Below are 12,126 nucleotides of genomic sequence, written 5' to 3'. Positions count from 1 at the left end.
GGTTTATAAAATCATGAGGGGCATGAATAGGGTAAATACACAAGGTACTTTCCTCGGGTTGGGCGAGTCAAAAGCTTGAGGGCACAGGTTTAGTATGAGAGGGGAAAGATTTAAAAGGGGCAGTTTTTTCACGCAGAGGGTGGTGCATGTATGGAATGAGCTGCCTGAGAAATTGTTGGAGGCTAGTACAATTACAACACTTAAAAGGCCTCTGGATGGGTATATGAATAAGAAGGGTTTAGAGGGATATGGGCCAAGTGCTGGTGAATGGGACTAGATTAATTTAGGGTATCTGGTTGGCATAGACGAGTTGGACCGAAGTCTGTGCTGTATGTCTCTGCGACTTTATGTCTTCATCCACTGTACTCGCATTTACCAGCTTTACTCTAACAGGAACATAATGGTGTCCAGAAAGAAAATCACTGCCAAGGTGCTGCAGGGATTAAAATCCCAAATTTGTGATGATTTTTGCATCCCCAGGATTAAGAGGCGATTAGTGAAATCTCTCATTTTCTGGAACAGTCTCAGTGGAATGGAATTTTTTTTAGTCACTTGTGGGACATGAGCATCACTAGCTGGCCAGCATTTATCACCAGTGCCCAGTGGCTCTTGAGAAGTTGGTGATGAGCTGCCTTCCTGAATTGCTGTAGTCCATGAGATATAGGTTGACCCCTCAGGGAGGGAATTCCATGATTTTGAACCAGCGACGGTGTAGGAATGGCAATATATTTCCAAGTCAGGATGGCGAGTGTCTTGGAGTGGAACTTGAGGGGTTGGGGTTCCATGTATCTGCTGCCCTTGTCCTTCTAAATGGAAATGGTCATGGATGCTTAGCTATCTACTAATCTGTCTCTTCACCTTCAGGGATCTGTGGGCAAGACCCCTGTTCCTCTGAGTTTCCTAGTGTCCTATCATTCACTGAGTACTCCCCTTGTCTTGTAACACAGGAACAGGAGATCATTCAGTTCCTCAATCCTGTTACACAGGAACAGGAAGGAGACCAGTCAGTCCCCCAGCAGATAAGATCAGTGAGCTCAGAATAAACCTTGGCTGATGGGAGGGAGATGGAGCAATCTGGGACCATCTTGCTGTGTGTGAAGCCTGCACCTTCACCCCGCATCCCTTATGACAACCCGTGAAAAGAATGAGTTCTGAAGTCAGACAGAATCTTTTGCTTTATTTAGGAATCGAAAGGAACTTGTTGCGATGCCTTTGCCCCATCTCACCTTCGGTCCCAAATTCCCATGCATCGACTGGTACACTCTCCGTGGTTCGCTGAGGATCAGCCCACTGTCTTTTAGCGCAGAGCGGAATCGCTGGACCTACAGAGCACAGAGAGATGGAGATGAGATGAGTTTGTTTGCTGATAGCCCCTTGCTGCCCTCCCTCTCTCTATCCCACAGGGTAACTGTCCCTTCTCTGCCCAATCCTGAGGCAGTGATTCTTCTCCTCCAGTCAAATCTACCCTCTTCTTCTGTAATACCTCTCCCAGACAACTATCCCTATGGGATTGTGATTCCTACCTCAATCGATGAGCCTAAAAAAATTCTGATTGTTTCCTCCTCCCCCACAAACTTTCTTTCATTATTCCAGGGTTTTGTGATTGCTATTTGGACTGACAAACTCCCATTTTTATCCCAGGTTAAAACTCAGTTTAGAAGATTGCGATACTGCAGACTTGAACTGTTTCCTGAGATGTAAGGGACAAGGAGAAGTTGTTATGAAGGAATTAAAGGCAACATTCCAATTAACCATACCTGGGAGAAAAAGGAGTCAAAGCAACATAAATAACCCGTTTCCAGGGTTAGCAAAGTTAATTGTTTGACAACCAGCTGTCTTGTGACTAATAGGTAATTAATATTCCCTGCATGAGGGATGTACTGAAGTGAAGGGGTTACTGGCACAACATGCAATGTTTTGAATAGAAAGTTGGCATCAAGTGTAACAAGGAACAGAAAAGCTACTCCCAATAAGAAGGCAATCCAAAGACTTGAATACTCCAGAATCAATATTGTGGATGAACAAATCTAAAGGAGCATCAATCATGTCACATCACAAGGCAGAAAATTCTAGAAGATTTCAGATTCAGGATTCCTCAGCAGCAGAACTCTGAAGAACGGTATTGTACAAGGATGATACCCTGGACATCCAAAGCCAGACATTGTAGGTCGTAATCGTAGCTAAATTCCACCATGAATCAGGTAATACCCAAGCTGGATTGTGAGGCCTAACTCGCTGACCGGAGGTCCTTATTTTGGCTGCCACGTGCAATAAAGATTAAGTACAGACTAACCTCAATTATCCGTATTTTGGATTATCCGAACAAGGTCTCAAGGTCTAATAAAAATATTACATCAAAGAGGTAGGTGAATTTGGATTGCCTGTACTGAAGAACATGTGAAAACACTGGCAAAATCAAAGAAACACAATCACCTCAAGCAACAATGAGTGGAGTTTTTGGTTTCACGTTAGGATTAGTTACACAGTCCTTTTCAAACGTGTGCTTTATTTCCGTCACTTTACTGGGCAGTTCTTGAAATAAATTGCCGAGAAAGTAAACATGCGCAAGGCAGTGCTTCTGATTTCCTACTGTGACACTGAGTTCACAGAAACTTGATAAATGCTCTTATGATTGTAGAAGCTGTTCAGGACCTTGCTTAATGCAGGGATTTCATATATTTATGTGATGTTAAGGGTTTAAGTCCTTCTCAGTTTAACCTGCAATTTGCAGAATGCAAAGATTAGTTTGTTCAAATAGCAGACTCATCAAAATTATTGATTTAAACAAACTGTCTGGTAGAGCACTGCGTTCCGGACGAAAAGGTGCTCGCCCAACTCATTCAGATAATAGAGGTTCCTCTGTTTTAAGACTGGATTGTCTTGGAGATTCCTGAGTAAGTAGCCAAATTAAAGGTAGCTTGTGGTAATTCACCCACAAGATCTAATTGAAGTTTGTAAGATGCTAAAGGAGATTAACAAAGTAGACGCAGAGAAGATGTTTCCCCTTGTGGGGCAATGTAGGTTAAGAGGCTGAAAGATTTGGGAGGATGCACTGCAACATTGAGTCAAAGTTAAAATCAGATCGGCCATGACCTTATTGAACGGCAGAGTAAGCTGGAGGAGCTGAGTGGCTTCCTTACGGTCCTCGTTCATATGAGAGGTCATCGTTTTAGGCTTAACATGTGGCACGTTTAATAACAGACATGACGAGGGTTGGTACCTGGGACTTCGATGTTGTGGCCATTACAGAGACGTGGGTAGAACAGGGACAGAAATGGCTGTTGCAGGTTCCAGGGTTTAAATGTTTTAGTAGGGTCAGAGATGGGGGTAAAAGAGGGGGAGGTGTGGCATTGCTTGTCAAGGATAATATTACAGCAGTAGAAAGGGTGATGGAGGAAGACTTGCCATCTGAGGTAGTGTGGGCGGAGGTTAGAAATAGGAAAGGTGAGGTCACCCTGTTCGGAGTTTTCTACAGGCCTCCTAATAGTCCGAGAGAAGTAGAGGAAAGTATTGCCAGGATGATTCAGGAGAAGAGTGAAAGTAGCAGGGTGGTTGTTATGGGGGACTTTAACTTCCCAGATATTGACTGGGAAAGCTATAGCTCGAGTTCGTTAGATGGGTCGGTGTTTGTCCAATGTGTGCAGGAGGGTTTCCTGACACAATATGTAGACAGGCCAACAAGAGGTGAGGCTATACTGGATTTGGTTCTAGGTAATGAACCAGGCCAGGTGTTAGACTTGGAGGTAGGTGAGCACTTTGGGGGCAGTGACCACAACTCGGTGACTTTTACTCTAGTGATGGAGAGGGATAAGTGTGCACTGCAGGCCAACAGTTATAGCTGGGGGCAGGGAAATTATGATGCGGTGAGGCATGACTTAGGATGCGTGGATTGGAAAAATAGGCTTCAAGGGAAGAACACAAATGATATGTGGAGATTGTTCAAGGAACAGCTAATGGGTGTCCTTGATAAGTATGTACCAGTCAGGCAGGGAGGAAAGGGTCTTGTGAGGGAGCCGTGGTTTAATAAGGAATTGGAATCCCTTGTGAAAGGGAAGAGGGCGGCCTATGTAAAGATGAGGCGTGAAGGTTCAGTTGGGGCGATTGAGAGTTATAAGGTAGCCAAGAAGGATCTAAAGACAGAGCTAAGAGCAGCGAGAAGGGGTAATGAAAAGTCCTTAGTTGGTAGGATTAGGGAAAATCCAAAGGCTTTCTACAGGTATGTCAGGAATAAAAGGATGACTAGGGTAGGTATCGGTCCAGTCAAGGATAGTAGTGGGAAGTTGTGTGTGTGGAGGTGGAGGAGATTGGTGAGACACTGAATCAAAACTTTTCGTCAGTTTTCACTCAGGAACAGGACATTTTTGCCGATGTGAATATTGAGTCACAAGTGATTAGAATGGATGGCCTTGAGGTACGTAGGGAAGAGGTCTGGGGAATACTGGAAAGGATGAAAATAGATAAGTCCCCTGGGCCTGATGACATTTATCCTAGGATCCTCTGGGAAGCTAGGGAGGAGATAGCGGATCCATTGGCCTTGATTTTTATGTCGTCGTTGTCTACGGGAATAGTGCCAGAAGACTGGAGGATAGCAAATGTGGTCCCCTTGTTCAAGAAGGGGAGCAGGGATAGCCCGAGTAACTATAGGCCAGTGAGTCTCACTTCTGTTGTGGGCAAAGTCTTAGAGAGAATTGTAAGGGATAGGATTTAATGAACATCTGGATAGGAATAATGTGATCAAGGATAGTCAGCATGGTTTTGTGAAGGGCAGGTCGTGCCTCACAAACCTTATTGAATTCTTTGAGAAGGTGACCAAGGAAGTGGACGAGGGTAAAGCAGTAGATGTGGTGTATATGGATTTTAGCAAGGCGTTCGATAAAGTATCCCATGGCAGGCTAATGCAAAAACTACGGAGATATGGCATTAAGGGTACATTAGAGGCTTGGATTAGGAATTGGCTGGCTGGAAGGAGACAGAGGGTAGTAGTTGATGGTATAGTTCATCTTGGAGCGCAGTTACTAGCGGTGTTCCAGAAGGATCTGTTTTGGGACCATTGCTGTTTGTCATTTTTATAAATGACCTGGAGGAGGGGCTTGAAGGCTGGGTGAGCAAGTTTGCGGATGACACAAAAGTCTGTGGAGTTGGGGACAGCGAAGAAGGATGTGGCAGGTTACAGCGCGATATAGATAAGTTACAGAGCTGGGCAGTAAGGTGGCAAATGGAATTCAATGTAGCTAAGCGTGAAGTCATTCACTTTGGTAGGAGTAACAAGAAGATGGATTACTGGGCTAATGGTAGACTACTTGGTAGTGTGGATGAGCAGAGGGATCTTGGTGTCCATGTACACAGATCTTTGAAAGTTGCCACCCAGGTAAATAGTGCTGTGATGAAGGCATATGGTGTACTGGGCTTTATTGGTAGAGGAATTGAGTTCCGGAGTCCTGAGGTCATGTTGCAGTTGTATAAGACTCTGGTGTGGCCTCATCTGGAGTATTGTGTGCAGTTTTGGTCGCCATACTATAGGAAGGATGTGGAGGCATTGGAACGAGTGCAGAGAAGGTTAACCAGGATGTTGCCTGGCATGGTAGGAAGATCATATGAGGAAAGGCTGAGGCACTTGGGACTTTTCTCATTGGAGAAAAGAAGGTTTAGGGGAGATTTGATAGAGGTGTACAAGATGATTAGGGGTTTAGATAGGGTTGACAGTGAGAACCTTTTTCCGTGTATGGAGTCAGCTGTTACTAGGGGACACAGCTTTAAATTAAGGGGTGGTAGGTATAGGACAGATGTTAGGGGTAGATTTTTTACTCAGCGGGTTGTGAATTCATGGAATGCCCTGCCAGTAGCAGTGGTGGACTCTCCCTCTTTATGGTCATTTAAGCGGGCATTGGACAAACATATGGAGGTTATTGGGCTAGTGTAGGTTAGGTAGGCTTCGGTCGGCGCAACATCGAGGGCCGAAGGGCCTGTACTGCGCTGTATTTTTCTATGTTCTATGTTCTCATAAGGGGATTTGCTTCTCCAGAGTGTGATAGTCACTGAATAAATTTGAGGTGGTAGACAATTCTTTAGTCAGTAATGGTTTCAAGACAGTGGGCAGGACTGTGGAGTTGAGGCCGGATGCAATCAGCCACAATCCTGTTTAAGTGAGTCACCCATCTTTCCTCCTAAACTAATCAGGACCCTCATTCTCTTAAAGTTCTCGGGACTTACCGACTCTGCCCGGTATTCCCAAGGGATAGCCCGGAATTGGAGGTAGCCGATCCCGGCCTCAAGGCAGCGTTGAGCTAGCACACGGCCCACAGTCTCGGCTGCAGTGACGTCCCGGGTGCTGTATAGGTGCTTCTTGATGGACCACTCTTGGGTCGAAGCTGAGATGACCACCTCGCCCTGACTGCTTGCTGCCTCCACACAGGCTGTGACGTGCCTCTGGCTCTTCCTGAAACGCAACCTGGCATCAAGCAGTAGAGAGACAGAAAAATCAATGACAAAGGAAATGAGAGATATCAGCAGCAAATCATCCTCTGAGGCACCACTTACCACAACTGCACTCCCCTGCCTTCTTCAATTGTCTTTGTCACTTCATCAAAAACTCAATTAAGTTGGTGAGATACCATTTCTCATGCACAAAACCATGTTGACTATCCCTAATAAGTCCTTGGCTTTCCAAATGCACATAGATCCTATCCCTCACAATCCCCTCCAACAACTTACCCACCACTGACATCAGTTCCCTGGCTTTTGCTTACCACCTTTCTTAAATAATCACACCACATTAGCCACCCTCCAATCTACTGGCACTTCATTCGTGGCTATCGATGATACAAATATATCAGCAAGGGACCCAAAAATCACTTCCCATACTTCTGAGGCGTTAGATAAAGTCCTTGGGATTACAGGAATGAAATGGGATCAGGGAACCGAGTTGGCTGATCAGCCATGATCACATGGATTGTTAAAAGGGGTAAACAGCCTCCTCCTTTGCTTATACTGTATGTTTCTATGAGCCCTGTGTGACCTTATTTCTAAGTCAATGAATGCGAACATGGCGCTACAGCTAGCAGTTTGGAAAACAAGTAGTCCTTTGGCCTTTTTATGAGTAGTAGTGAGTCCAGCCGTTAAACTGTCTTCCATTTTCTTCCACGCAATTTTGGTGAGATGGAATATTCCATCTAGTTTTGACATTCCTGATAAAGGGCTTACCCCCGGAACGTCGACTCTCCTGCTCCTCGGATGCTGCATGACCTGCCATGTTTTTCCAGCGCCACACTTTTCGACTCTAGTTTTGAGGCACAGTCTCAGAATAAAAGGGAAGCATGAGGAGGAATTTCTTCTCTCAGAGGGGAGTGAATCTGCGGAACTCTTGACCACAGAGGGCGGTCGAGGCTGAGTCATTAATTATATTGAAGGCTGCGATGAGATTTTTAATCTGGAAGGGATCAAAGATTATAAAGAAAGACAGGAGAGTGGAGGTGATAATTGCCAAATCAGCCATGACCCCATCGGACAAAAGAGTACATTCAATTGGCTGACCTCTGTTCCAACATCATATGGACTGTCAAGTAGATACTGCGGTTACTCAGGGAACACAGCAACTAACGTGCAGACAGCAAGAACTGACTAACAGCACTGTGATATCGGGCTGATTGCCTGTTTTCACCAACTGGACACAAGTTTTAAAGATTCAGATTGGCATTCACAGTGCTTCTTCCAAGGAGGTCACGAAATCTTTAATATGGACTTCAGACAGCAGTCAGCCAGTTAGATGTCACAGAGGGACACAGTCTGGCACTCCCTCAGCACTGACCCTCCAACAGTGTGCTACTCCAGTACAACAGTTCTCACATCAGCCCAGATACCAGTGGTTAGATTTCTGCTCTCCCATCTAACCCAGAATCTTGGAAGTCTGAGACAAGAGGACTATTCACTGAAGAATTTTCACATTCACTCGGCCAGAGGCAGAACTCAGGGACAAAGAGCTGACAGCCACTGGCAATGGAAACGGGAAATTGGCAGAAACTGACACAGCAGTGAACCTGCACAGTTACTGCCTTTGCTGTTTGAATTCGTGAATCACTGGACATTGGAATACATCTGGGAAAACAAACAAGTGAAATTCACAACTAATCTTGGAGGAACCTGTTTGGGAGAGGGGACAGCACAGAAACAGGTAAGTGGATATTTTAAGCATGGCCTTACAGTAAATCTGCAGTTGTGAGTAGAGTTGGTGTTTTATTATGTTTTTTTGAGATATGCCTCTTGATTAAACTTAAAATATACGCCACAAGTATTAATTTAACCTGGAGCAGTGTTTTGTAGAGGAATAAGACAGTGCTATTTTCTGTGTCTGTAGACTAAAAGCAAAAATGGCCTTTAGTAGAGTGATATGCTCTTCTTGTCGGATGTAGGAGTTCAGGGAGAGTTTAAGGGTTACTGAGGACTATATCTGCAATATATGCCGTTGATTAAGAATCCTTTCAAATTGAATGGAACAGTTGGAGAGACAGTTCGAGGTAATGAGGAATTTACAAGAGCAGGGAGACATGAAGGATGGCAGTTATAGGAAGAGGGAAAAGATGCAGATCCAGTCACATGGATTGGTTAACTCCAGGAAAGGTAAGAGAGGTAGACAGTTGGTGCAGGAGTCTTCTGTGGCTATCCCCATTTCAAATAAGTATGCTGTTTTGGAACATGTGGGGTTGATGATTCTCAGGGAAACGTAGCAAACAGCCAAGATTCTGGTACTGAGACCAGTTCTAATGCAATGACAGGTACATCAGGTTCCAAGAGATCGATTGAATTTGAGGACTGTCTAGAATTTGAGGACAGATGGTCCTGTGGCCAGCGGCATAAAATCAGAATGGTGTGTTGCATTCCTGGTGCCAGAGTCAAGGATGTCTCAGAGGGGATGCAGAATGTTCTCAAGTGGAAGAGGGGCCAGCAGGAGGTCATTGGAACCAATGACATAGGAAGGGAAAAGATTGAGATTCTGAAAGGAGATTACAGGGAGTTAGGCAGGAATTTAAAAAGGAGGCCCATGAGAGTACTAATATCTGGATTACTCCTGGTGCTATCAGCTAGTGAGGGCAGGAATAGGAGGATAGAGCAGATGAATGCATGGCTGAGGAGCAGGTGCACGGGAGAAGGATTCAAAATTTTTGATCATTGGAAGCTCTTTTGGGGTAGAGGTGACCTGCACAAGAAGGATGGATTGTACCTAAATTGGAAGAGGACTAATATACTGGCAGGGAGATTTGTTAGAGCTGCTTGGGAAGATTTAAACTAGTATGATGGGGGTGTGGGACCCAGGGAGATAGTGAGGAAAGAGATCAATCTGAGACTGGTACAGTTGAGAACAAAGGCGAGTCAAACAGTAAGGGCAGGCAGGAACAAAGCAGAGAACAGAGTAGGACTGATAAATTAAACTGCATTTATTTCAATGCAAGAGGCCTAACAGGGAAGGCAGATGAACTGAGGGCATGGTTAGGAACATGGGACTGGGATATCATAACAATTAGAGAAACATAGCTCAGGGATGGACAGAACTGGCAGCTTAATGTCCCAGGATACAAATGCTAGGAAGGATAGAAAGAGAGGCAACAGAGGAGGGGGAGTGGCGTTTTTGATAAGAGATAGCATTACTGCTGTACTGAAGGAGGATATTCTCGAAAATACATCCAGGGAAGTTATTTGGGTGGAACTGAAATAAGAAAGGGCTTGTTGGGCTTGTATTATAGACTCCCTCATAGCCAGAGAGAAATTGAGAAACAAATTTGTAAGGAGATCTCAGAACTAGAGCAATAAGCTTAGGGTGAGAGGGGAAGACATAAAAGAGACCTAAGGGGCAACTTTTTCACACAGAGGGTGGTGCGTGTATGAAATGAGCTGCCAGAGGAAGTGGTGGAGGCTGGTACAATTACAACATTTAAAAGGCAATGAATTGGTATACGAATAGGAATGGTTTGGAGGGATATGGGCCAGGTGCTGAGAGGTGCCAGACTGGGTTGAGATATCTGGTCGGTATGGACAAGTTGGACTGTTCCCATGCTGTACATCTCTATGACTCTTTGACTTGCTATCTGAATGCTCATCATTTGGAGATGCCACTGCTGGACTGAGGTGTACAAAGTTAAAAATCACATAACACCAGGTTATAGTCCAACAGGTTTAATTGGAAGCACACTAGCTTTCGGAGTGCCGCTCCATCATCACAACCACCTGAAGAAGGACGAGCGGCACTCCGAAAGATAGTGCTCCCAATTAAACCTGTTGGAACTATAACCGGGTGTTGTGTGATTTTTAACTTTGTATCGGAATGCTGTTGACAAACTGAGGGCAGAAGCTGGAAGAGGGGGAAGAAGACAGATACATTCAAGGGCAAAGCGAAGGAAGATGGAGTGGATTTTTCCCGCTACAGGTGTACAACTTAATGAGAGGCTTAGATAGAGTAGGTAGCCAGAGACTTCCCCACCCCCCACCCCCGGGCAGAAATGGGTGACACAAGAGGTCATAATTTTAAGGTGACTGCAGGAAGGTATCGGGGCGATGTGAGAGGTAGGTTCTTTATTCAGAGAGCGGTGGGTGTGTGGAATGCACTGCAGCGGTGGTAGAAAAGTCAGTGACATTAGGGACATTTAAGCAACTGCTGGACAAGCACATGGACGGCAGTAATTTGCAGGGTGTGTAGATGTGTTTGATGTTAGATAAATGCTCAGCACAACATGGTGGGCCGAAGGGCCTGTACTGTTCTGTCCCATGTGGTGTCCGGTGCTCACCGGTGCCAGTAGCTGCCCCTCGGCCAGGTGCTCTGCCAGCCGTTGTCCTTCCTCGCCAGCGCCAGACGCTCCAGGTTCCGGGGGTTGCGGTTCACAAATCGCGGCGAGACCGTCTCGTTCTCTCGCGTGTCCGGGGCGATCGAGGCTTCAGCCGAGGCCGACATCAACCGCCAACCTTCAGGCCCAGAGAGAGAGACGGGGTTAATGCAGGGGCACATGGGTCATCACTGCTGACAATGGCCGGGTGACAGGGGCATGACTCTGCCCACCCAGTACCTGTTCGAGCGGTAGCCGCCACAGCCGCTCGCTCCAGCTGCAACCCGAGAGCGGCCACCACCGCCGCCATTGCGCTGAGAACCCCGCCCCCTGACGTTACGACGGGACACGTAGCCCCGCCCCTCGACCTCACTCCCAGACACTCAGCACTGTCCCCTGAAGCCTCGCCCTCCGCCCATGGACACCAAGCCCCGCCCACTTATTCCCCGCCCTGGCAACTAAGCCCCGCCCCGGCAACTAAGCCCCGCCCCCTTACGCCTCACCCGGTTTGGCAACCCACGCCCCCTGGCAACCAAGCCCCGCCCCCCTGGCCATCCTCCCCGGACACCTCGCCTGGCCTCCGACGCCTCTCCTGGATACCGCGCCCCGCCCACTGACGTCTCTTCCCCAATATCAAGCCCCGCCCCACCCGGAGACCCATCCCCGTCGTCCCCTGACACCATTGACTAGTCACTAGCCCCGCCCCCTGACCGCTCAGCCGGAAGCTGGCCCTCACGGCAGTGACGGAACCGTCGCAGTGGGCGGGGCTTCCGTTCGTATCCTTCATTTGATTGGCGTTTGGATGAAGTCCCATCTCCAATCCACACACCATCCCCTTCCCTCACAACTATCCTCCAATCTGTCCCCATTCCACACATCATCCTCAATCTCTCATAACTGGCCTCATCCCCTGCTGTTATTAGACTGCTGCAAGGATCCCTCTCAGTTAAAATAATGTTGATATTGCTGTTGTTGAAACTGCTTTGTGCACCTTCTGTGCAGTGTAACCTGTATGCCTGGCTCTGCCCAGACACCCTCTGATCTATATGTCCTTGCTTGTTATGATCTCCATGTACTGCTCACAAAACAAAGCTGCACTTAGATTACGACAAAAAATACTGCAGGAGGCTGGAGGACACAGCAAGCCAGGCAGCATCAGGAGGTCTTGAAGAAGAGTTATACCCGAAACATCGACATCTCCACCTCCTGATGCTGCCTGGCTTGCTGTGTTCTTCCAGCCTCCTGCCTGTTTATTTCACTCTACTTGGGTACACGTGACTACAATAAATCAAGATGTGGAGGCACATTCTCTCCCAGT

The 12,126-nt window shown here is 46.7% G+C and overlaps 1 protein-coding gene across 1 annotated transcript; it reads right to left on the bottom strand.

Moving 5' to 3' along the window:
* Positions 1-1,149: 1,149 nt before the first annotated feature.
* LOC140486105 (large ribosomal subunit protein uL18m-like) lies at positions 1,150-11,126 on the bottom strand. Its single transcript, XM_072584760.1, has 4 exons — positions 11,049-11,126; positions 10,773-10,947; positions 6,211-6,448; positions 1,150-1,322 (listed from the first exon to the last, which is right to left on the bottom strand). Exons 1-4 carry the CDS (start codon positions 11,116-11,118, stop codon positions 1,158-1,160), a joined length of 648 nt encoding a protein of 215 aa, XP_072440861.1. The 5' UTR covers positions 11,119-11,126; the 3' UTR covers positions 1,150-1,157.
* Positions 11,127-12,126: the final 1,000 nt, after the last annotated feature.

This window comes from Chiloscyllium punctatum, chromosome 15 (genome assembly GCF_047496795.1).
Source record: "Chiloscyllium punctatum isolate Juve2018m chromosome 15, sChiPun1.3, whole genome shotgun sequence".
Lineage (NCBI taxonomy): Eukaryota > Metazoa > Chordata > Chondrichthyes > Orectolobiformes > Hemiscylliidae > Chiloscyllium > Chiloscyllium punctatum.
The sequence above is the reverse complement of the archived record's forward strand: the minus strand, read 5'-3'. Positions and strand labels throughout refer to the sequence as shown.

Coding starts and splice junctions, on each gene's coding strand:
- LOC140486105 (XM_072584760.1), bottom strand. CDS start 11,118: ATGGCGGCGGTGGTGGCCGCTCTCGGGTTGCAGCTGGAGCGAGCGGCT. Junction 10,948..11,048: donor GGCGGCTACCGCTCGAACAG/GTACTGGGTGGG, acceptor CTGGGCCTGAAG/GTTGGCGGTTGATGTCGGCC. Junction 1,323..6,210: donor GGGAATACCGGGCAGAGTCG/GTAAGTCCCGAG, acceptor TGTGCTCTGTAG/GTCCAGCGATTCCGCTCTGC.